Here is a 26,915-nt window from a genome sequence, read left to right as displayed (position 1 = left end):
AATTGGTTCCTGCTGACACAATCTCCTTAACATAACTTTAAACAAAACTGTCAGCTGGAATTCAGTTGAGGTGTCATAATACCAGTGATGTAACTTTTCAGATCAACGTGACAAATACTTAGCCATTCCACAATTTACGTAGAGTGTGTTACTCTACATATGAAATGGATGAAAAGAAAAGTCTTTCGCAATCAAACCAGAAGGAGCATGTTCACAAACAGACTGATGGGAGCTGTCTCCTGTTGCTAGTGGGCGAGTGTGGGTTCTGGACTGTACATGTACTGCAGCAATACTGAACATGTGCAGACACTGAGGGTACTCAGGCAGAAGGTGGTGATTCTGGACAGTAGGAAAATCCATGGGGGCTACTCACCCTGCTGTAAGTTCCTTCCATGAGACAGCTTCCTCTCACAGGTACCCAGCAGTCAGTCTCTCTTTCTCTCTACACTGTTGTGCCTCATTCATATGCATTTATAGATCAGTCTCACTTAAACTGTGTCTTTGTCCAATCTCTTTCTACCTTTATCAGCTGCCTGTCTCAAGTCATCCATTTCAAAATTCTACAACTTCTTACAGACCATCTCCTATTTACCATTTCAGGTTGTTTAAAGACTTGCATCTGCAATTGACATTGCACACAACACTATGACCTCAAACTCAACCACAGCCAAAATGTACAAAATGTATTAACTCCATTACTTACAGTCAGCTTGGCATCTCTGTGGCATATCAATGGTATAAATAGCTCCAAAGAGGTTTGTAGTCAACATTAAGAAGGCACATGAGCAATTATTTGAATTCAGGTATATGATGAGTGTGTAATTTTGTTTAAATTTCACTGCCAGTATTTGAAAACTTCATTAAAAAATTTAAATCTATTGTTACCGTTCCTCCCCCTCACCTGTGGTGGGCCATTCAGCAGAAGTCTACGCGGATGAAATATCTCAGTCCTATTCTGTGCTTTGTTGAAATCCATATGGTTTTGTTTAGCCACTGTCCACTGGCGATAGTACAGGGATTGCTCTGTGGAGGTCATCATCTTGGCCAATGAAGGATGAAAGGAAGTCACCCAATTAACTGAATGGTGTGGGAGAAAGGATGATAACTTAGCCACTCCAGAACTGTCCACTTTGGTAACAATCTCATAGATCAGTTTTGGGAGGAACACAGTTGGTGGTTGGCTTGCTGCCTTTGTCCTTGGGCACTGGGATGACATCTGTTCCAGAATGGAGGTCTGAATCGACGAAGAGACGGAAAAGGTTTTAGAGGTTCTTTGTGAGCTTTTGTTGTTGTCGCTTTGATCCAAGTTTATTCTATACTTTTCTGAATACTGAGCCTCGTGATTAGGCTTCTGTTGTACGCTGTCTGATCTCAGCTTAGGTTTCTCTCTGGTCCCACCACCATCCCCAATATTAACAGGTTCAGCATTCAGTGGATGTCTTGCAGAATCTTCAGCTCCAGAGGGTGAGAAGGGATCACTGTCGCAAAGGAAGCCTAATTTTGCCACAGGGAAAAAAAATAAATTTGCGTCAAATGAAAAACCATAGCAAATTTGAGCAATCTCTCAAGTAATAAGTTAAAAGCTGAAAATGCTAGAAATATTCACCAGTGAGGCAGAATCTGTGGAGAGAGGATCATTCCGAGTTTATCTGTTGAAGAGTCAGATGAAGCAAAGGATGAAAGTGAACCACAGACCAAGGCAGCTTTGAGATAGAGAAGCACAGGATATACATTGCTTTGTGCGTGTGGATTTTAGGATGTAGCAAATGCAGTGGTTCAAGGGACGTCAAATATTTTGGAAGTATCCCTAATCACGAATGGATCTGAATCAGATGGAGTTTCATTTGAAGTTCATGTGGAATAAATCAGAGTGAGAGACAGCTGCTTAAGGAACGTGCAGTGGCTGTGAAAGTAAGCTTTACAAGATAGCTCATCAAACAGGAGAAGGGGAGAAGACAATTGCAATAAGAGTGAACAAGGTGAATGTGCCAGTCAGAAATCCAGTCAGTGAAAAGGACAGAACTTCAGAGTGGGCATTCCTGGAGGGTAAGTAGCAGCGAATTAAAGACTAATACAATCTTAAAATACTGCAGATGCTGGAAATCTGAAACATTACCAGCAAGCTCTGGAAATATTTAGCATTCTCTGTTGTCCTTTTCCTGGCTCTGAACCTGTTTAAAACCTGTCACAATGTTACCCTTCTCTTTAATTCTGATTAAAGGTTGTTGATTTGAAATGTTGCCTTTGGTTTTCTCTCTCTCCATAGATGCTGCCAGACCTGCTGAGCATTTCCAGTATGTTCGGTTTTTGATACAGATTTCCAAATCTGCACTATTGTGCTTTTCAGGATTTGATATTCTGGTCCTCAAAACTCAAGAGCATTTCTCTTACTTGATGTTTTTGATGATCTAGATGAAGCTGACTGATTAGAATAGGAACGCTGTCTCTTATTATTACTGTTCTTTCCTGAGTCTGCAACTGTTGTCACTAAAACAAGAACAACAAATAAGATGTCACAGTGTGACACGAGTCATTGGAGTACATCTCATTTCACATAGATTGGTGGTCATCAGATTCGCCTGCAACTAAAACCAATACTTTTGAATCCCTACCTCTAATCCTTTGAATCCAGCAAAAATTCCTTTCTTATCCCTGTACCACCAGATGGTGAATCATCTAATATTACACTGACCCAATTTAATATGTGGATATGAGTGATGAGGTTACAATTACTGGGTTATACCCAGTTCAGGGCAATCTAGTTTAGGAATCAGTTCAGACTCAAGAACAATTTGCAGCGGAAATTCACCATGATTGATGCTAGGGTGACAACATTTAGTTAGAAGGAAATATTAAATAAAACAAAGCCCTTTTAATTGGATGGTTTGAAGACGCCAGTGTTGGACTAGGGTGTCACCTGATGAAAGAGTAGCGCTCCAAAAGCTAGTGCTTCCAAATAAACCAGTTGGACTATCACCTGGTGTTGTGAGATTTTTAACCTTTTAATTGGAGTGGAGCAGGTTTAACAATTCTAAAAGGAGTACATGGAATTATAAGGGGTAAATAAGGAAACGATTACTTCTACTTGTTGCAAGGTGGGTATATAAATTGTAGATCAAAAGAACAGGGGAAGATAGTTTTTCATTTAAGAAAATACTATTAGATAGCAGTTAGGACATGGAATGCTCTTCCAGAAACATACATGGAACCTAATGCATGACTACTTTGAAAAATAATGTGTATAAATATTTGGGGAAAAAAAAGATATAGGGAAAGGCTAGGTGGACCCGACTTCATGTTCTTTCATGTTCTGAGGAAAGGTTACTCGATCCAAAAAGTTAACTCTGATTTCTCTCCACAGCTGCTGCCCACCTGCTGAGCTTTTCCAGCAATTTCTGTTTATGTTCTTTTATGACAGGCTGAATGGTCTCCCTCTGTGATGTGACATTTCATGGAATATCAATATTCCATGGCTTGTCCATTGAGTTCAGCCTTCAAATTTTATGCCGATTGTACTGAGCCATGAAGACCACAGTATTTGATCACTCTGTGAATCACATTTTTAGAAAGTAGATGGGAGCACGACCAATTTGTACCCATGACAGGGAGTAGGAACTTGCATAAAATTGAATTTGCTGGTTATGATTCAGAGCATAAAAGGCAGGTGAAGCTTCACCTCTACATTTTTCCCTGCACTTCTCAAAAGCAACAGCACATCCAACAATACAATGCTACAGGGGCTCCCTACTACATTGGCTCACGAAAAGTTACTTTGGGTCATTTTGGAGACTTGCTTTTAAATAATGGTGCATCAAAGCCAAGCCTACATAACACACATCCAGAACTGTGAATGTTCCTGTGGTTAGTACTGGTCTTCGGGAACTGAAAAATCTGAGTTTAAAAATATATACATTTTTCAAGTAGAGACAGGGAGGTTATTTATGACATTCCTCAACACTGTCCTGCCTACTCAAGTTAACTCAGCACTGAACAAGGATTAAAGCTGGGTGTGTCGACCACTTCACAATCAAATCATTGTATTCTAATCAGATTTCATCGACTGGTCTCAGAAATCACACACTATTTAGTTACTTGCGTCAGATTGTTTGATTCAAAACGATGTACCTTCAATTGCAACACTATCCTCGTCATCGTCAGTACTGCCTGGTTTATCCAGGTCACTCTCGGAGAGATCATTCACTATCATTGTCTGCCCAGAGGTTTCAGGAATGACATAGCAAGCTGCCAGCCCCAGTTCTTGTTCCAAAGCAGTACGCAAAAGACAAGTTGAGTTTATTAAACGTAAATCATAGTACTTTGCAGACCTGTGCACAGATGAAAGCAGAAAATCAGTTCATGTAATGTCGAGTAAACTTTCTGATTATCAAATTTACTTCAACAACAAACAGAGCACTCAGCTCAGAATAAGAATTCTGGTCGATCAGTAATGTGAAACACAGAACTGAATTTTTCGAGCTGAATGGCACCTGATTTTGCAACTATATTGGATTACTGCCCCAATGAAGCTAGGGGTGCACTGTTAGCATTTTGTGGGCTGTCTCTGAGATATCCATCTTATTATGGATGCGAGGCATGATTGGGAGGCAGGGGATAGAAGCAGTGAGCTGCATTTAGAGGGTACCTATTTGTATTCAAACCAAGCTGTCAGCTACAAATATATGAAAGGGACAACATGTGCCTGAGCAGGAAGACCTCTGGACAGGAAGTGTACAGGAGAAAAGATCACATAATACTCAGGAGTGAAGTGGTTGACTTGGCAACATTGATGGAGGCGGTGATTCCTGACCATGTGATGATCACAGCACTGAAGTCAGTTGGAGATGGTGAGGCTGATTTGAATGACCCATTAATGCACTTTGCAGCAGCTTCCAGGCTGTAGGAGGGTGTTTCCAGTGGATGACCCCAGAGAGATGAAGAAGTAACCTCTGGGTAAAACGTTTCATTGGAAGCACACTAGCTTTGAGAGCGCTGCTCCTTCATCAGGCGCTCCGAAACCTAGTATGCTTCCAATTAAACCTGTTGGACTATAACCTGGTGTTGTGTTATTTTTAACTTTGTACATCCCAGTCCAACACCAGCATCTCCAAATCCTGGGTAAAGTGGTGTAAGTAGCTGACCTTCTCTCCTACACAGGGCTGGTACTGGAAGAATAATGAAGTAATTGGAGGACTACTGTCACAGAAGTGAGATACATTGTCAACCAGTGCAGACACAAACAGCACAGTGGGCTTTTTGTGGTTTTTGAATGAAAGGGTCAGGAGGGAAGCAGCAAAAGATAGATAGAGGCAGCTGTGGCTAGTCTCCATTGGGGACAGCAGTTCCAGTCATGCTTACCCAACTTGAGATGCTGAGTCTTTGGGACCATGTAAAAAGTGGATGGTTATGGACCAGCAAGGGAAGATGTGTTACCATCTGTCAGAGCTTCCTCAGACAGATCAGTCTCCAACACTGAAACTGGGTGAGTCCATTCATTACATGAACTCTGCAATGGCCTTGACTTATCAGAACACAAGTTCTTCTGCTGTAAGATGGACAAACCTCACAGAGAATCACATGAGACAGTATGCTAATAAGCAGAGCCACTAATCAAGGAATCCCAACCTCAAAAGCTGATCCCTCCCTGATTATGATACCACTGATGCTCATGCCCAGATCACTGAGCTTGTTGCCATACATTTGCAGTAGACGTGACCTGTCACAGTGTCCCAATACTTACTCTGGCTCTGAGGAAGGGTGCAATGGGCATTACAGTTGCTGGGGCACCCTCTTGAACAGCCTGCCTACACAGAGTCATACATCATGGAAACAGACACTCAGTCCAATCAGTTCATAACATACATAATCCCAAACAAAACTAGTCCCATCTGCCTGCTCCTGGTCCATATCCCTCCAAACCTTTCCTATTAAATGTCTTTTAAACATTGTAATCGTGCCCATATCCATCACTTCCTCAGGAAGTTCATTCTACACGCAAACCACCCTCATGTAAAATATTTGCTCCTTGTGTCTATTTTAAATCTTTCTCCTTAAAAATCTTTAAACCTTAAAAATATGCCCCCAGTCTTGAAATCCCCTGTCCTAGAGAAAAGTCAACTACCATTAGCTCTACCTATTCCACTTCATTTTATAAACTTCCATAAGGTTACCTCTCAACCTCCTACGCTCTAGTGAAAAAAAATGTCCCAGCCTATCCAACCTGTCTTTATAACTCAAACCTTCCATACCCGGCAACATCCTGGTAAATCACTTCTGAATCCTCTCCAGCTTAATAATGTCCTTCTTATAACTGAGTGACCTGAACTGGACATAGAAGAGACCTCACCAATGTCCTCAACATGACTTCCTAACTCCTATACTCAAAGGACTGAGCAATGAAGGCAAGCATGCCAAATCCTTTTTAACCACCCTGTCTATCTGTGATGCAAACTTTAACGAATTATGTACCTGCACCCCTAGCTTCCTCTGTTTCACAATACTACCCAATGCCCTGCCATTAATTGTATAAGCTCTATTGCACCAAAATACAATACCACACATTTATCCAGTTGAACTCCATCTGCCATTTTTCAGCCCATTGACCCATTTGATCAAGATCTCTCTGTAATCTTAGAAAATGTTCTTCATTGTCCACAATGACAGCAATTTTGGTGTCATCTGCAAACTTACTCCATTCTCATTTAGATAAATCTGCTCCAGCCACACGGAGAAATGTAGCTCATAAACGGGAACAGAGAAGTGTTGCTAGAACCGTCTTCCGTGCAGATTATGAACCTTGTGCAGAGCGCACACTTTCGTTTGAGTAAAATGGCAAAAGATTGAAACAAAAATTTCTTGCCTAGCTCATTCTGGGAAACTGCCACTGAGCCAGATTATCCTGCCTGAATGTGAGGTCGCAGGGTAGCAGTGTGTGATTGGGGACCACTTATATGTCGCAACTGTGAAAGGTGGATTGCTTTTTATATTCTTCACAAGCTGTATATAAAATGGCAGCTGGGGTTAAATTCTTCTGTTCAAATGCAAATTCTATCTTGTACAAATTGAGCTTTTCCACAATCTTTCATTCTTATTTTAAAAGCGTTCACACTAAGAACTGGCATCCCACTAAATCCCCACCTCGAATGAATCACCTCTGGGAAGTACTGCTAACTGAACCTACTTTAGACTTCAGATGAAACTCTTAAAAATAACACGTATTTTTGAGGCAAATGAACACTAAGACAAGCTTTTATGGCTTTTAAATATAACTTTTAATTGACAAAAACACACTTGACTGTAACAGAAACCATTTACCATTATGTTGGAGCAAAGTCACTTTAAGTTTTTAAAAATCAGATTACAGTCCTCACAGACAGTGGACTAGACACTGTTTCAAAATGCTATTCTCCTGAATAAATCCATCTTCAACTGGATTAATCAACATGCTTCAATTTACAACATATATTACATATCTCAAGGAAGAGTTTTTTTTCAAAGAATCATATCTGAACAACTTCCTGATCGCTATGGAGACTAGAGGATTTTGTATTCAGCTATATGCAAATAATTTTTATTCACTCCTGGGACATGGGTGTCGCTGGCTGGGCAAGCATTTATTGCTGATCCCTAGTTGCCCTTCAGAAGGTAGTGGTGAGCCGTCTTGTGACCCACTTCAGTGCGTGAGTTGCCACAATGACCTTAGGGAGGGAATTCCAGGATTTGACCCAGCAGCAGTGAAGGAATGGCGATATGTTTCGAAGTCAGGACGGTGAGTTGTTTGGAAGTGAACTTGGTGGTGGTATTCCCACATATCTCCAGCCCTTGTCTTTCCAGATGGTAATGGTCATGGATTTGAAAGATAAGGTATCTATGGATTTACAAAAGGCTTTTGATGAAGTTGCAACTAACTAGCTTGCCAGAAAAATAGATGCCCAATGAATACAAGAACAATGAAAACATAGATACAAAGTTGCCTGAATGACAGGACACAATGTGTAAGAACAGTTGTTTGTCAGATGACATGAATGTACACTGTGAGGTTCCTTTTGAGACTGTGCTCTGGGTTAATAGGCTAGACTTGTAGGGTACAGTTCCAAAACTTCTGAAAACATATTGTGAACTACAGGACGACAGTGATAAACTTCAAGGGGTTATAGACAGACTGGATGAATGGACAGGCCACCATACCTTGTGCTATTCAGGCATTTAACATGTCAGTAGTGGGCCTTTCCTGAAATCAAGTACTCTGGGGTCAGAGGTCAGACACCATCAGGCTTCATCTTCTGTACTCAGCAGCGCCACTGGGGAGGCAGTGGCTGCTGCTGGTATCACACACACCTGATTCCTCCAAGATGGAACTGAGGTCAGTCGAGGCAAGTTAAAAATCACACACCACCAGGTTACAGTCCAACCGGTTGGAGGCACTAGCTTTCGCAACGCTGCTTCTTCATCAGGTGGTTGTGGGGCAGAATCATACGACACAGAATTTAGAGCAACAGGATGGCAGTGTCATTGTAACGTAACATTAAACAAATTTAAAAGTCACACAACACCAGGTTATAGCTGAAAATGTGTTGCTGGAAAAGCGCAGCAGGTCAGGCAGCATCCAAGGAGCAGGAGAATTGACATTTTGGGCATGAGCCCTTCTTCCTTTTCCAGCAACACATTTTCAGCTCTGATCTCCAGCGTCTGCAGTCCTCACTTTCTCCTAGAAGATCAACACCAGGTTATAGTCCAACAGGTCCAACTACACCACTTACATGCACACCAAGAAATTTTTAATCTGTTGGACTATAACCTGGTGTTGTGTGACTTTTAACTTTGTACACCCCAATCCAACACCGGCATCTCTGAAACAAATTTAGCTTGAGTCTTTCATCTTTAAGCGTGATCAGGCACTCTACGTGGCAGATACTAATGTGACTCGGCCAACGTTGTCTATCGCATACGCTGCAAGCAAGGATGCTGTGAGGCATGGTACATTGGCGAGACTGAGCAGAGGCTGTGGCAACAGATAAAGTCATAGAGTCATAGAGATGTACAGCATGAAACAGACCCTTCGGTCCAACCCATCCATGCCGACCAGATATCACAACCCAATCTAGTCCCACCTGCCAGCACCCGGCCCATATCCCTCCAAACCCTTCCTATTCATATACCCATCCAAATGCCTCTTAAATGTTGCAATTGTACCAGCCTCCACCACATCCTCTGGCAGCTCATTCCATACATGTACCACCCTCTGTGTGAATAAGTTGCCCCTTAGGTCTCTTTTATATCTTTCCCCTCTCACCATAAACCTATAGCCTCTAGTTCTGGACTCCCCGACCCCAGGGAAAGGAATTTGTCTATTTATCCTATCCATGCCCCTCATAATTTTGTAAACCGCTATAAGGTCACCCCTCAGTCTCCGACACTCCAGGGAAAACAGCCCCAGCCTGTTCAGCCTCTCCCTGTAGCTCAGATCCTCCAACCCTGGCAACATTCTTGTAAATCTTTTCTGAACCCTTTCAGGTTTCACAACATCTTTCCGATAGAAAGGAGACCAGAATTGCACGCAATATTCCAACAGTAGCCTAACCAATGTCCTGTGCAGCCGCAACATGACCTCCCAACTCCTGTACTCAATACTCTGACCAATAAAGGAAAGCATACCAAATGCCATCTTCACTATCCTATCTACCTGCGACTCCACTTTCAAGGACCTATGAACCTGCACTCCAAGGTCCCTTTGTTCAGCAACACTCCCTAGGACCTTACCATTAAGTCTAGAAGTCCTGCTAAGATTTGCTTTCCCAAAATGCAGCAACTCGCATTTATCGGAATTAAACTCCATCTGCCACTTCTCAGCCCATTGGCCCATCTGGTCCAGATCCTGTTGTAATCTAAGGTAACCCTCTTCGCTGTTCACTACACCTCCAATTTTGGTGTCATCTGCAAACTTACTAACTGTACCTCTTATGCTCGCATCCAAATCATTTGTGTAAATGACAAAAAATAGAGGGCCCAGCACTGATCCTTGTGACACTCCAATGGTCACAGGCCTCCAGTCTGAAAAACAACCCTCCACCACCACCCTCTGTCTTCTACCTTTGAGCCAGTTCTGTATCCAAATGGCTAGTTCTCCCTGAATTGCATGAGATCTAACCTTGCTAATCAGTCTTCCATGGGGAACCTTGTCGAATGCCTTACTGAAGGCCATATAGATCACATCTACTACTCTGCCGTCATCAATCTTCTTTGTTATTTCTTCAAAAAACTCAATCAAGTTTGTAAGACATAATTTCCCACGCACAAAGCCATGTTGACTATCCCGAATCAGTCCTTGCCTTTCCAAATACATGTACATCCTGTCCCTCAGGATTCCCTCCAACAACTTGCCCACCACTGAGGTCAGGCTCACCGGTCTATAGTTCCCTGGCTTGTCTTTACCGTCCTTCTTAAACAGTGGTACCACATTTGCCAACCTCCAGTCTTCCGGCACCTCACCTGTGACTATCGATGATACAAATATCTCAACAAGAGGCCCAGCAATCACTTCTCTAGCTTCCCACAGAGTTCTCGGGTACACCTGATCAGGTCCTGGGGATTTATCCACCTTTAACCGTTTCAAGATATCCAGCACTTCCTCCTCTGTAATCTGGACATTTTGCAAGATATCACCATCTATTTCCCTACAGTCTATATCTTCCATATCCTTTTCCACAGTAAATACTGATGCAAAATATTCATTTAGTATCTCCCCCATTTTCTGTGGCTCCACACAAAGGCCGCCTTGCTGATCTTTGAGGGGCCCTATTCTCTCCCTAGTTACCTTTTGTCCTTAATATATTTGTAAAAACCCTTTGGATTCTCCTTAATTCTATTTGCCAAAGCTATTTCATGTCCCCGTTTTGCCCTCCTGATTTCCCTACATTTTTTATACTCTTCAAAGGATTCACTCGATCTATCCTGTCTATACCTGACATGTGATTCCTTCTTTCTTTTAACCAAACCTTCAATTTCTTTAGTCATCCAGCATTCCCTACACCTACCAGCCTTCCCTTTCACCCTGACAGGAATATACTTTCTCTGGATTCTTGTTATCTCATTTCTGAAGGCTTCTCATTTTCTAGCCGTGCCTTTACCTGCAAACATCTGCCTCCAATCAGCTTTCTAAAGTCCTTGCCTAATCCTGTCAAAATTGGCCTTTTTCCAATTTAGAACTTCAACTTTTAGATCTGGTCTAGCCTTTTCCATCACTATTTTAAAACAGTAGAATTATGGTCGCTGGCCCCAAAGTGCTCCCCCACTGACACCTCAGTCACCTGCCCTGCCTTATTTCCTAAGAGTAGGTCAAGTTTTGCACCTTCTCTAGTAGGCACATCCACATACTGAATCAGAAAATTTTCTTGTACACACTTAAGAAATTCCTCTCCATCTGAACCTTTAACACTATGGCAGTCCCAGTCAATGTTTGGAAAGTTAAATCCCCTACCATAACCACCATATTATTCTTACACATAGCTGAGATCTCCTTACAAGTTTGTTTCTCAATTTCCTTCTGACTATTCACGGGTCTATAATACAATCCCAATAAGGTGATCATCACTTTTTTATTTCTCAGTTCCACCCAAATAACTTCCCTGGATGTATTTCCAGGAATATCCTCCCTCAGCACAGCTGTCTTATCAAAAATGCCACTCCCCCTCCTCTCTTGCCTCCCTTTCTATCTTTCCTGTAGCATTTGTATCCTGGAACATTAAGCTGCCAGTCCTGTCCATCCCTGAGCCATGTTTCTATAATTGCTGTGATATCCCAGTCCCATGTTCCTAACCATGCCCTGAGTTCATCTGCCTTCCCTGTTAGGCCCCTTGCACTGAAATAAATGCAGTTTAATTTTTTAGTTTTACCTTGTCCCTGCCTGCCCTGACTGTTTGACTCACGTCTGTTCTCAACTGTTCCTGTCTCAGATCGATCTCTTTCCTCACTATCTCCCTGGGTCCCACCACCCCAATTTACTAGTTTAAATCGTTACAAGCAGTTCTAGCAAATTTTCCTGCCAGTATATTAGTCTCCTTCCAATTTAGGTGCAATCCATCCTTCTTGTACAGGTCACTTCTCCCCCAAAAGAGATTCCAATGATCCAAAAATGTGAATCCTTCTCCCATACACCAGCCCCTCAGCCATGCATTCATCTGCTCTATCCTCCTACTCCTGCCCTCACTAGCTCGTAGCATTGGGAGTAATCCAGATATTACTTCCCTTGAGCACCTCCTTTTTAAATTTCTGCCTAACTCTCTGTAATCTCCCTTCAGAGTCTCAATCTTTTCCCTTCCAATGTCGTTGGTTCCAATGTGGACAATTACCTCCTGCTGGCTCCTTTCCCCCGTGAGAACATTCTGTACCCTCTGAGACATCCTTGATCCTGGCACCAGGGAAACAACACACCATTCTGCTTTTTCTCTGCTGGCCACAGAAACATCTGTCTGTACCTCGGACTACAGAATCTCCTAACACAATTGATCTCTTGGAAGCCGACGTACCCCTCGTTGCACTAGAGCCAGTCTCAATACCAGAAACTTGGCTGTTCGTGCTACGTTCCCCTGAGAATCCATCACTCCCTAAATTTTCCAAAATAGTATACCTGTTTGAAATGGGTATATCCACAAAAAAACTCCTGCACTAGCTGCCTACCTCTCTTACCCTTCCTGGAGTTAACCCATCTACGTGACTGTATCTGAGACTTCCCCCCCTTCCTATATTTGCCATCCATCACATACTGTTGCTGTTGCAAATTCCTCATCGCTTCTATCTGTTTCTCCAACCGATCCACTCGATCTGATAGGATTCGTAGCCAATAGCATTTATGGCATGAGTGGACACCGCACAACAATCACAAGATGGGGCTGCTCCCTCCCAGTCAGACAGTAGTCAGCGGTCAGGGACATTCGGCCTCAGACCCTTGGGTGAACATCCTCTAAGGCGGACTTCAGAATAGGCAACAATGCAAAATGGCCGAGCAGAGGCTGATAGCCAAGTTCGGTACCCGTGAGGATGGCCTCAACCAGGATCTTGGGTTCATGTCACACTACAGGCGACCTGACTGCACTGTCACACACACACACACACACACACACACACACACGCGCGCGCACACACACACCCTCTCTCATACAAAAGTTGTCTCTCATATGCTCATACATACACGCCCCACACTCAAACCCACACAGACAGATTTTAACTTCACACCTTCAATGCATTACCTGAGCTGAGATGGCACTTATTGCTAAAAGCTATCTTGAGAATGTAACTTTAAAAAAGTTCTGAGATTTGCATATGAAGGGACTGAAACTAACACGATCACTCTAAAAGATGAAAGACTCAAACTACATTTGTTTAATATTACATTCTAAAGACACAGCAATCCTGTTGCTATAAATTTTGTGTCATATGATTCTGCTCCACAACCACCTGATGAAGAAGCAGCGCTTCGAAAGCTGGTGTCTCCAAATAAACCTGTAGGACTATAACCTGGCGTTGTGTGATTTTTAATTTTCGAGAGTGTGTGGTGCTGGAAAAGCAGGTCATGCAGCATCCGAGGAGCAGGAGAATTGACATTTTGGGAGGGAGCCCTTCATTAGGAATGGGGATTCAGAGGGCAGGGTCTACAATAAGGGTGGATGGTGGTTCTCAGCAGGATTTTCCCCATTCTACTAACAGGTGGCACAAAGTGGGTGTTGAAGTAGCAGGAAACCCTGATCTTGGAATGGCAATGCTCCCCACCAACCTTCGATTAGATTAATACATGGCTGTGGGATGTGGCCCTTACGTGTGCATTAACTGCCCTGGACTTAATAGGGTTTGAAGATGGTAGGGCCATCCACCCCCTACCCAACACCTCCATACCCAATTTGATGCCCACATCAGCAAAGCAATAACAATTGAGGGCACGATCTTACCCATACATAGAGGCACAGAGTACAAAGCAAGGAAGTAATGGTAAATCTTTACAAAACAATGATTCAGACTAAGCTGAAAGTCAAATTCCGAACACTACACTTTAGGAATGATTTGAAGGTTTAAGAGAAGACACAGAAAAGACCGAAGGCAATGTCTCTAGGGGTGTATGACATTGGTCGTGGATATATTGGAGAACATCAAATTGTTTTCCTTACAGAAGATGTTCGGAATTGATATCAAATCTCAAGGGGTCCAGTCAAAGTTGGTAGACACAAATTATTTTCATCGCAGAAGGGTTGAAAACCAGAGGTCATGGATTTAAAGTGATCGGCAAAGAGCCAACATTGACATGAAGCTGAATTTTATGCAGTCAGTGGTTAGGAGCTGGAATGTGTTACTTATCCAATTGATGAAGGCAGATTCAACTGTGGTTTTCACAAGAGAATTGCATCAGCCCCAAGATTACAAAGAAAGGGTCAGAGGAAGGGGTAGCTGAGTTAGAGACTCAATGGGCCAAATTTCTGACTGTGACTATTCTGACATGTTTCTCATCAGTTACATAAGTTAGCCAGGCTTTCTTGGACTGGAAATGGTGAAACATAAATTAAAATGGTAAATTTAACAAAGGTAAGAACAACATTGTGACTTGATTGGGTTACAATCATTTCAAGTCTAAAAATGGTCAGAGGGAACAGAGTGAGGATCTGTGGCTTGAGTTCTCTATGTGCTTTGCCAATGATGAAGTCATTTAAAATTTTAACCATCATCTTCACAGCAATTTGCACAGCAATAAGTGGGAATGTTATCTCTCTCTTACAATGCAGATTAAATTCTCACAATTTCCTAGCAAGAAGACTATGCTAGTGAGAATAGAGCGCCTGGGATCTTACAAACATTCTTCATATTGTCATTTTAAAAATTATATAGATATTTCAAGAATAAAGAGCTCAAATTAATGAATTTGAGATATTCATAAAATCTCCACATCCTTTCAAGAAGGAGATATTACTGAAACAATGTGACTGACTCTTAACTGTCCTGTTAAGTGGACAGGGAAGTAATTGTACCAAACTGCTGCAGAGAATCCGAAAAAAATCCATATCTCAGCTGCCATCAGACCCTTGCAAAACTACAGTGTTGGCAGCTGCATTTTGGATTTTAAAAAAACAATGTAACTGCCAGAAAGGAATGCTGAGAGTTTTTACAAGAAATTCCTGATGAATTTGTTACTATTCCCAATGCTTTTATCTCAACAGTTCAAATATGATTTGTGAGAATAGTTTTGTGTTTTTTTTTAAAGTTGTTTATTGTCTGCTTGAAGACATCTTCGTTGAAAAGATGAGGCAGCTCAACTAAAACCAAACTCTATCACAGAATTCCTATGGGGCAGATACAAGCCATTCAGCCCATCAAGTGTGCACTGACCCTTTGAAGAGCATCCTACCTACCCCGATAACCCGCATTAACCATAGTTAACCTGTCTAGCTTGCACACTTTGGGCAATTCAGCATGGCCAATCTACCTAACTGGCACATAGAGTCAGAGAGTCATAGAGATGGACAGCTCAGAAACAGACCTTTCGATCCAACCCGTCCATGCCGACCAGATATCCCAACTCAATCTTGTCCCACCTGCCAGCACCCGGCCCATATCCCTCCAAACCCTTCCTATTCATATATCCATCCAGACGCCTTTTTAACTGTTCCAATTGTACCAGCCTCCACCACTTCCTCTGGCAACCCATTCCATACACGTACCACCCTCTGCATGAAAAAGTTGCCCCTTAGGTCTCTTTTATATCTTTCCCTCTCACCCTAAACCTACGACCTCTAGTTTTGGTCTCCCCGACCCCAGGGAAAAGACTTTATTTATCCTCTCCATGCCCCTCATGATTTTATAAACCTCTATAAGGTCACACCTCAGCCTCCGACACTCCAGGGAAAACAGCCCCAGCCTGTTCAGCCTCTCCCTATAGCTCAAATACTCCAACCTTGGTAACATCCTTTAAAATCTTTTCTGAACCTTTTCACTTTTCACAAAATCCTTCCAATAGTGCCTAAGCAATGTGCTGTACAGCTGCAACATGACCTCACAACTTCTGTATTCAGTACTCTGACCAATAAAGGAAAGCTTACCAAACACCTTCTTCACTATCCTATCTACCTACAGTTCTACTTTCATGGAGCTATGAACCTGCACTCCAAGGTTTATTTGTTCAGTAACACTCCTTAGGACCTTACCATTAAGTGTTTAAGTCCTACTAAGATTTACTTTGCTACATCTGAGGGCTGTGGAAGGAAACCGGAGGAAACTCATGCAGACAGAGAGAATGCTTAAACGCCACACAGACTGTCGCTCGAGACTGGAATCAAACCTGTGCCTTTGGTGCTGTGAGGCAACAGTGCTAACCAGTAGGCCGCATTTGAAATGTTAAAATTTGGCTCAAATTGAACAGCTACATATACGCTCAGAAGTAGGCCACTCAGTCATCATCCTATAAGATCATGGCTGATCTGCTTACAAGCTTAATCTCACATTCCTATCTACTTTTGATCGACTCCCTCCATTTGTTTATAAAGAAGCTCTTGACCTCTGCCTTAAAATTACTCAAAGACATTACTTCCACTGCCCTTTGAGAAAGAGATTTCCAAAGAATCATAAACCTCTAAGAAAAATTTCTCCTTATCTCTGTCTTAATGTGATGACCCTTTAATCTGAAACAGTGTCTCCCCCAGTTTTGGATTCTTTCACAAGGGGAAGCATCCCCTGCAACACATCTATCTTGTCTAGACCATTTTGGACCTTGCGCGTCAATTAAGCCATCTGTTAGCCTTCCAAAACGTCAGGGGATACAAAGCTAGCCTGTTCAATCTTTCCTCATGAGACTATTCCAGATTCATCTTCTATTTCGGATGGTAGTCTAGTCAACGTTATCTGAATTACTTTTTTTCCCTGTACAAACAAGATTTAAGGTCTTGCATAGTACATTGTTAATAATCATTTCCCAAATGTTTTCCTTCTCACCAAACAAGCTACCTCAAAGAGAACTTTTGGCTTACATAATAACTACTTACCAAGCTCATTCCTTACAACTGATCCCATTGGTAGTGGTACATGGTTAGTGTCGAGAGTGTGGTGCTGGAAAAGCTGACCTGCTGTGTTTTTCCAGCACAACATTCTCGACTCTAATCTCCAGCATCTGCAGTCCTCACTTTCGCCTGGCAGATGGTTAGTGGCTATTTTCAGGTCAAAACATAAGCAGAGCATGCTAGCCAAACATTCAAATGGATTGCAAAAGGATGCCTTTCCTTTGAATTCAACACAAGTTATAAATAGGGTGCTCACAGGTTTTTGGTGAACTAACTCAGTAAATTTGGAACCCAAAGAGTCCGACTATAGTTGGGGATTCTCCTGCTCCTTGGATGTTGCCTGACATGCTGTGCTTTTCCAGCACTACACTCTCGATTCTGATCTCCAGCATCTGCAGTCCTCACTTCCTCCTTGTCGGACTATAGATCAAGCGTAGAAAGACTACCAACTTCCAACTCATTTGCATGTTCCTCAGTTCCCACCCCGATGGATAGTTATCTTTTCGCAAAATAACAAGCAGCCAACAAAACACTTACAAACGTGGTCATTTGGAATAACTTCCAATGTTTGGCTATACCTTTACTGCTCTAGAGAGAAGTTTTAGCAGGTAATAATAATCAAATCTTCTTTTTAAAAAAAAGTTGCTTACCGTGGAAAGGATTCTCCGTAAGGATCGGCACCGGATAAGATAAGTATGCATGGTAGGTCTTCCAGATCCAAGTAGGTTTCAGGCTTCCAATCTGGATCCTCTATCTTTTGCCAATTCTTTCAAAACAAGAGATAAATACCAATTTATTCTTGTTGGCTATTCTGATCGGTAATTGTAAAGGTTTCTACAAAAGAACAGACACTTTTAAAATGCATTAACCAAGTCAAAAAAACCACAGGCTTTTACAATGCACAACGTCTGTGTTGCTTTCAGTTAGCCATTGGTGGTCAGTAACCAGTATTTAATAAGGTAAAAACAATGACTGCATCATCTTCACCATGGATATCCAATCCCTCTACACCTCCATCCGACATGACCAGGGCTTCCAAGCCCTCCATTTTTTCCAGACGTCCTCAACAGTACCCTTCCACCGAAACTCTCATTCGTTTGGCCGAACTGGTTCTCACCCTTAACAATTTCTCCTTTGAGTCCTCCCACTTCCTCCAGACCAAAGGGGTAGCCATGGGCACACGTATGGGCCCCAGCTATACCTGTCTCTTTGTTGGCTACGTAGAGCAGTTGATCTTCTGTAATTACACCGGCACCACTCCCCACTTCTTCCTCTGCGACATTGATGACAGCATTGGCGCTACCTCGTGCTCCCGCGAGGAGGTTGAGCAATTCATCAACTTCACCAACACATTCCACCCTGACCTTAAATTTACCTGGACTATCTCTGACACCTCCCTCCCCTTCCTGGACCTCTCCATCTCCATTAATGACGACAGACTTGACACTGACATTTTTTACAAACCCACCGACTCCCACAGCTACCTGAATTACACCTCTTCCCACCCTATCTCTTGCAAAAATGCCATCCCGTATTCCCAATTCCTCCGCCTCCGCCGGATCTGCTCCCAGGAGGACCAGTTCCACCACAGAACACACCAGATTGCCTCCTTCTTTAGAGACCGCAATTTCCCTTCCAATGTGGTTAAAGATGCCCTCCAACGCATCTCGTCCACATCCCGCACCTCCGCCCTCAGACCCCACCCCTCCAACCGTAACAAGGACAGAACGCCCCTGGTGCTCACCTTCCACCCGACCAACCTTCGCATAAACCAAATCATCCGCCGACATTTCCGCCACCTCCAAACTGACCCCACTACCAGGGATATATTTCCCTCCCCACCCCTTTCCGCCTTCCGCAAAGACCGTTCCCTCCGCGACTAGCTGGTCAGGTCCACGCCCCCAAACAACCCACCCTCCAATCCTGGCACTTTCCCCTGCCACCGCAGGAACTGTAAAACCTGCGTCCACACCTCCTCCCTCACCTCTATCCAAGGCCCTAAAGGACCCTTCCACATCCATCAAAGTTTTACTTGCACATCCACTAATATCATTTATTGTATCCGTTGCTCCCGATGCGGTCTCCTCTAAATTGGGGAGACTGGGCACCTTCTAGCAGAGCGCTTTAGGGAACATCTCCGGGACACCCGCACCAATCAACCACAACGCCCCGTGGCCCAACATTTCAACTCCCCCTCCCACTCTGCCGAGGACATGGAGGTCCTGGGCCTCCTTCACCACCGCTCCCTCACCACCAGACGCCTGGAGGAAGAACGCCTCATCTTCTGCCTCGGAACACTTCAACCCCAGGGCATCAATGTGGACTTCAACAGTTTCCTCATTTCCCCTTCCCCCACCTCACCCTAGTTCTAAACTTCCAGCTCAGTAACTGTCCCCATAACTTGTCCGGACTTGTCCTACCTGCCTATCTTCTTTTCCACCTATCCACTCCACCCTCTCCTCCTTGACCTATCACCTTCATCCCCTCCCCCACTCACCCATTGTACTCTATGCTACTTTCTCCCCACCCCCACCCTCCTCTAGCTTATCTCTCCACGCTTCAGGCTCACTGCCTTTATTCCTGATGCAATTTCGAAGCTACTTGGATGCTGCCTGAACTGCTGTGCTCTTCCAGCACCACTAATCCAGAAACCAGTATTTTAATAGCCTGTTGGTTCTAGCAATGTCGTTCCACGTTGTAACAGTAGTAGAAATCAGCATATAACCCAGACTGTATACGCAGTCCGAGATGTTACATTAGTGTACGTGGTCATTTGTTAATAAACTTCCAGATAGCAGACTCCCTGTGGCATCTTTTATGTGTACTAACATAGAGGAAATCACAATAATATCAATGGGTAAAAACAGTTTTAAGTTTGGACAGAACCAAATAAATACAATGGGAATAAACAAAGCACCTGGAACAATTATAGCTTTAATCCAAGGGATCTGGAGAGAACAAATGAAGAAAGCACAAAGGCATTAGGGAGATGCGGAGGTGCCAGTGTTGGACTGGGGTGGACAAAGTTAAAAATCATGCAACACCAGGTTATAGTCCAATAGGTTTATTTGGAAGCACTTGCTTTCTGAGCACTGCTTCTTTGTCAGACAGTTCACTACTAGCTACCTGACAACGGAGCAGTGCTCCAAAAGCTTGTACTTCCAAACAATCCTGTTGGATTATAACCTGATGTTGCATGTGTTTTATCATTAAGGAGAGACCACTTTTCACAGCTCAGGAGTGTATTACAGCATATGACACAATTTTGAAATTACAAGTCATTCTGCTACAACATGTGTTTCGTCAGCGCAAGTTGGCTATAACGTGATTGACGAATTGTGGTTGTTGTTTGGATACCACAAACTTTCTACTGAATGGGAATAGTGATTTTCTATTAGCAATCATCTACAGCGCAATTTTCTATTGAGCAAGGTTGCAGAGGAACACAACTGTTGGGTTACAGCAGAACTGTCCTAAGGGGTAAAGTTGCAATGACAACTTTATGTACAGGGCCAGACAAGGTCAAAGCCTTTGATGAAGTTCAGTGTAATATTGAACAAAGAACTGCATGTCGTTGCTAGGAAAATCAACAATGGTATGACATCCAGAAAAATATACTGACAATCCTAAACTCTGTCACAACCTATCAGGAGCTGGATAATTTGAATTTACAAGAACTTTCATGGCTTTAGAAATTATTGATATAATGGTAATACGATGAAAGTTTCTGAGCTACCACGGATTATGGGCTGTACTTTGCACTGAGGGCAGGTTCCCCACATGCATATGTACATGTTGTGGGCCAGCTGACCTCCACTTACCCTACTGTCCCTCCACCTTCATTTCTCATGTGACAACCCTTCAGTAAGAGGTGGCACCTCCAGGAGGAAGTGCTGCTTATAAAGCGGCTCATTGGCAGCTGTGACGGTGGTAAGCAATGGTAGTGGCTACTGCTGGTATGCCAAGAAGGTGGGACTCAGTGATGGGCCTCGACAATTGAGTCAGGGATTTTGCTGGGGCCAGGATGTCAGTCTCCAGTGAGAGCTGGGTGTAGGGAACATCTTGGACAAGTTGGGGGAAAGCTGGTCCATGGGGTCCTGGATAGGAGGCATCTCCCACTTCACAGATCTAACCGTTGGTGGGAGGATTGATTGGCAGTAAGTATACCACTGTTGGCATGTGCCCGAATTCCAACAAGTGCAAGTTTTGCTGAGCTTAACTTGGATGGATTTTCACTGTGATGTCTAGTGGTCATTCTTGCTGTATCTTACCAAACTCACCTTTTCAGCAATGGATTAAAAAGTCAAAGAACTGCAGACACTGGAAATCAGAAACAAATATTTGCTGGGAAAACTCAGCAGGTCTGGCATTTTCTGTGGACAAAAAGCAGATTCGATGACCCTTCTTCAGAACATGACTGTTAACTCTGTTTTCTCTCCACAAATGCTGTTAGGGCTGCTGAGTTTTCAGAGCAATTTCTATTTTTGATTCGTTCACGACCTATTTGCCCTTATGGCTACTCACATTTCCAAATCTATCCCCATTCTACCTATCAAGGTACCCAGAACAACTTGTCCCCAGCACCTGGCACCGTGCCATCCCTAAAAGCTGATTGTGCACTAAGTCAAGCACTGAATTCCAATGCTGCCCTGCATGGTTCCTGATATTTGACCCAAAAAAGGGAAATTTGGTGTCCTACTTTGCAGGTAAAGGCCTAGGGGCCTTGCCGAATGGGGAAGTACATAAGCAGAATGTCCTCTTTGCACAGGGCCACCGGAGGCGGCCAGTGCTACAGAGGAGGCCAGTCTGGTCCAAGGCTGCCACCCAGATCAGTGCAGCCTCAACTGGAGGAATGCTCAGCCACGTAGGAAGAAGGTCAATGACCTTCTCCACTCCACAAGAGTAAGTGCCACCATCTTCTATCTGATATCTCACACTCACTCTATCTAGGCTACCGTATACACCTCCCAACAAGGCTCATGCTCGAGGTTAGCCACCCCAACCCTCTGCTACCACTAACTTCCTGCATGCCCTCTGTGCTGTCTACTCTCTCGCCCAAGTAACCTGCCCACTGGCACTAAAAATCCCAGCTGTGCCGTTCACTTTCATCTCCTATAAGTTCTGCTTCTCTATCTATCTCATTCCAGGAGAAAAACAACCCCTTATAAGGCAGAAAGAATCAAGATGGCCAGTGGACAGCCTGGAGAAAGTGAGGACTGCAGATACTGGAGATCAGAGTCAAAAACTGTGGTGCTGGAAAAGCACAGTCTGTCAGGCAGCATCCGAGGAGCAGGAGAATTAATGTTTTGAGTATAAGCCCTTCATCAGGAATGAGGGCCTGGCGTAGAGCTCCTCACAGTTAATATGGAGAGGATCTTGACTCTGACTGCTTCAGTGGCTTGACTAACCATATTCAAAGGAGAAAGTGAGGACTGCAGATGCTGGAGATCAGAACTGAAAATGTGTTGGTGGAAAAGCGCAGCAGGTCAGGCAGCATCCAAGGAGCAGGAGAATCGACGTTTCAGGCATGAGCCCTTCTTCAGGAAGTCCTATTCAAACCCCTGGACTGGCATTGGAAGTTGCCTTTAACTTACTCCTTGATCGACCCTCTCTCCCTTGACTTGACTGTAGACTGCTGACAACCAAGCAAGCTTGCTTTCTTAACGACTGCACTAAACAGAACAGCAATACAGAAGCACTGTGAGACTGGTAACTCTGGCTGCGGGGATAAAGTGTAAGAAGGCAAGATAGGGCAGGGTTGCACTATGTCGAAAAGTGTGGCGCTGGAAAAGCACAGCAGGTCAGGCATCCGAGTAGCAGGAGAGTCAAAGTTTCGGACATAAGCCCTTCATCAGGAATGTGATCTCCAGCATCTGCAGTCCTCACTTTCTCCTCAGGGGTTGCAGTGAGTGTCCAGGTTGCCCAGAGTGAGTGAGCGCGACCACAGCAAAGTGAACAGCCTGGAGGTGCAGCCAGGTCCAATTCATGGGCTGGGTACAAATCTCTAAATCCACAGTGTCCTTGCTGTAGTATTACAATGATAATTGTCAGTCCAGTCCAAGCTGAAGCACAGAAACAGACTGTAGGTGCATTGGAGATCTATCAGGAGGGTTCTTAGAGGCCGGCATATGTCAAATATCAATGCCCGTGATTGTTTTTTTTGGTGGGGGGGGGGGGCGCAGGGGGGCACTCCCATGAGCATGCTCGGAGGTGTTGGTGCTCAGTATGTAACATAGAGGAGCTTTGGAGGAAGCAGTAAGCTGAAGTAACCAAGTGCATCCTCGGACTTCCATGTTGAGAATCCTTGACACCGAATTTGCTTGGTGTGTTGGTTAAGATGGGAAGGTGGACATTAGTGAGGCAAGTTACTGCATTAATAATGATGTGGAGGTGCCAGTGTTGGACTGGGGTGGACAAAGGTAAGAGTCACACAACACCAGGTTATAGTCCAACAGATTTATTTGGAGTCAAGCTTTTGGAGCGCTGCTCCTTCATCAGGTAGCTAGCGGATCATAGGACATAGTCCTATGGAGCAGCGATCTGAATGCTTGTACTTCCATATAAACCTGTTGGACGATAACCTGGTATTGTGTGAGTTTCAGCATTAATGAGGCATATAACAAGCTGTCAACTCCTTTAATTGGAGATTGCTGGTGCCTGGAGAGAAAGCTTATCTTCCATGAAGCAGATGCATGCATTAAAGATGCAGTGAGCTGCTTTCAATGTCGAAGTGGGGCCTTGCCAGATTTCTCAGCTCATTCTGCCATCGATCTGACCATGGCCCACATCATTCATGTCCCTATAATATTCCACTCAGAGTCTTGTTTTCATTCAAGCCTCAAAACCTCTGTGGTAAGATTTTTCTTTTTAAACTTCAGATAGGACAAAATATCACACATTTTATCCAAACCTTTTATCTGCTTTCTGAAACGCACAAACAATTTTATTTAGTGAGGGAGTGAAGTGAGCCAGGGAATATCTGAAAATTTTCCATTCGTGCTCTGTGGTGAATGTAACATGGAAGGAAGTAATTCTGTATTAATTGCATCAGGAATTGTTCAACTTTGAAATTCTGAATCTATGTAAAGCTTATCGATGCAATGATCACAAATACCATGAAATGTGAAAAAAACAGAACTTCTAAAAAATATTGCTGATGGAATGTCAGCATCTCTAGCAAGTACAGCACTTGCTTTCCACCTCTATTTGCATTCAAAATAGTGATGAGCTGTCTGTTAAAATACTTCTAGCCCATGTGGTGCATGTATATATTTGCATAGTGCTGTCAAGTAAGGAATTTCAGGATTTTGACCCAGCGACAGTGAACAAGTATTGATAAATTTCCAGAGAAGGGTGGTGTGTGAAGTGCAGAGGATCTTGCATGTGCTGCTGTCTGTCTGCATGTGCTTTCCTTGCTCTTCAAAGTGATAGAGACTGAAGGTTAGAGAAGGAGTCTTTAAAGATTACTGTAGTGCACCTTGCACATGTTACACACTGCACCCACATTACGCTGGTGGTAGAAGGAGTGAATTTTTTTCTTACAGTGGTGGATTGAGTGTTTCTTTTCTTATGTCAATGTTAATCGTTGATACGTTAGACATAGAGACAACCTATTGTCTGTAAGCTACAATGGGAAATCAGGTAACATTCCAAGTCTGCAATAATCCATTTGTTGTAAGATTAGTATAAATCCTGATAGGTTTCACTGTGCTGTAGTTCTACCATTTCATCTTTCCGCCCTCCCTCATATCATTTGCAATAAACTGGGACTTGGCAGGCAGAAATAGTCTTCTAACACTTGGGTAAAATACTCAAAACTGAATCCAAATTAAACTGGTATGGGGGGGGGGGTAACACAAATCATGACACGGGATTCTTTCCCGGCTCGACAATATGATACGATGCATACAATCCTCAAGAGACACGTAACATTTTGGGACGAGTGTTCAGTACCTTCTGTGATGTGTCAGGAGCAATTAAGCAGCATAATGCTGCAAAAGTAACAAACTACAGTCTGAGGTGGCAGGACCGGTTACAGAGATTACACTTTTGGTCTTGTTGGAAGGCACAACTCATTGGGATACAATATCTTCATGCTTTGTACTTTTTGTGATAATATACAAATGTAAGTTGCGCTGGTTGTATCATGTCTTTCACCATAATCTGTGTTTTGTACAGTCAACTTAGTGTGAAACAGTGCAGTTTACAAAACAGAAGTTTTAACATGGTCTACTTTCAGAACAGTATCTGATATAGAGATCCAGTCTGAAACAAAAGAAACTTTTTTTTGCAAACACCTTCACCTTCCACTGCCCTCCCCACGCCCACAACCACATACTGGAAGATATTGGTCGATGGAAATCAATATTCTAAAGATTTGGTAACCAGATTATGTTAGAAAGCAACCAGACGCTAAATGTAGGAGAAAGTGAGGATTTCAGATGCTGGAGATCAGAGTCGAGAATGTAGTGCTGGAAAAGCACAGCAGGTCAGGCAGCATCCGAGGAGCAGGAGATCAGGCAACTTCTGAGGAGCAGGAGATTAGGAGTATCCGAGGAGCAGGAGATCAGAGAGCTTCCGGGGAGCCAGAGATCAGGGAGCTTCCGAAGAGCTGGAGATCAGGCAACTTCCGAGGAGCAGGAAACTGCTTCAACTCCTCGGATGCTGCCTGACCTGCTGTGCTTTTCCAGAAACTAAATGTAATCAAGATGAATTAATATTTTAACCAAGGATCAGATAGTATTTCCATTGAGACATAAGATTATTCTGCTTTACAGCAGTAACATTAACAACTGTAGTTATGACTTCACAATAGCAAGTGATAACCTTCACTTATGATGCTTTAGATTAACAAGTAGGAACATCAACAGAAGGACAGACATATTTCTGGCAATTGGGGAAGAATAGGAATAGGAACATCCACAGCTATTGGATTGAATAAAGTTAGTTTATTGGCACTAGCAGAACAGTTCAAGAATAAAAGCAATTAGAGTTATAGAGTCATAGAGCACAGACATAGACCATTTGGCCCAACTCATCCACACCAACCAGACATCCCAATCTGACCTAGTCCCAGTTGCCAGCACTTGGCCCATATCCCTCTAAACCCTTCCTATTCATATACCCATCCAGATGCCTTTTAAATGCTGTAATTGTACCAGCCTCCACCACTTCCTCTGGCAGCTTATTCCTTACACGCACCATCCTCTGCATGAAAAAGTTACCCTTTAGGTCCCTTTTAAATCTTTCCCCTCTCACCTCATTGTTAGGCCACCTGGTCAAGAGTCATGTCAAATAAAACTGATCTCGTCACAATTTAACGCCCAATTTATGACACTACACCTTACAATAGCTAAGAAAAAGGTGTCCTTCCAAAATCCAGATCTCGTTTAAGATGGAACAATAGTAAATGTAAAGCAGTAGTTACCTTCAGTTGTGTCAGAAAGTGCTGGCTAATGTTTATTTTCGTATTTGGAGTCCCAAGGATGATTTCAAATCTGTGCTGTAGACCCAGGCGGTGTCTAACCTGACACAATCGCTCATATGCCAGTGCAGCAAGTGAAATGGAGGGAATCCTGAGCAAAACCATGTAGCCGTGGTTGTTTGGACAGTTTCTTGTAGAGTTTGTAAGACTCTGAACTATTTCTAGAGTTTCCACAGAAGAATAGTTCTTCATCTGTGAGTGCCCTGCAGTTACCATCATGGCTGCTGAGTAATGCTGAATTAAGATGTATGTCCAGATCACAGCACTGTGCATCTTGGGAAACCTTAAGCCGAAAATAAGAACAAGTAAAAAGAACGTCAAAAAAAAAACTCTCATCAAAGTTAAAGTTACGTGCATTCATACTCAGGTTACATTTAATGTTAGGGCTGATGCAGAATTTAAAA

General features: G+C 43.3%; 1 protein-coding gene across 15 annotated transcripts in view; it reads right to left on the bottom strand.

Annotated features, from left to right (window-relative positions):
* greb1 (growth regulating estrogen receptor binding 1) overlaps positions 1 to 26,915 on the bottom strand; it is a 314,458-nt gene that overhangs the window by 52,770 nt on the left and 234,773 nt on the right. For 14 of the 15 annotated variants that reach the window (XR_011955202.1, XM_072561932.1, XM_072561938.1 and 11 more), the window contains 5 exons: positions 26,455 to 26,794; positions 17,678 to 17,793; positions 4,126 to 4,325; positions 2,392 to 2,487; positions 902 to 1,494 (listed from right to left, as the gene is read on the bottom strand). Coding sequence is in view for 14 of the 15 variants with exons in the window: in XM_072561932.1 (XP_072418033.1) it covers positions 902 to 1,494; positions 2,392 to 2,487; positions 4,126 to 4,325; positions 17,678 to 17,793; positions 26,455 to 26,794 (1,345 nt within the window). In the remaining variant the exon portion in view is untranslated. The remainder of the gene's footprint in view (positions 1 to 901; positions 1,495 to 2,391; positions 2,488 to 4,125; positions 4,326 to 17,677; positions 17,794 to 26,454; positions 26,795 to 26,915) is intronic. The other variant, XM_072561935.1, reaches the window with a different exon arrangement.

Source organism: Chiloscyllium punctatum, chromosome 3 (assembly GCF_047496795.1).
Source record: "Chiloscyllium punctatum isolate Juve2018m chromosome 3, sChiPun1.3, whole genome shotgun sequence".
Taxonomy (NCBI): Eukaryota; Metazoa; Chordata; class Chondrichthyes; order Orectolobiformes; family Hemiscylliidae; genus Chiloscyllium; species Chiloscyllium punctatum.
This window is presented reverse-complemented; position numbering and strand designations above follow the sequence as displayed.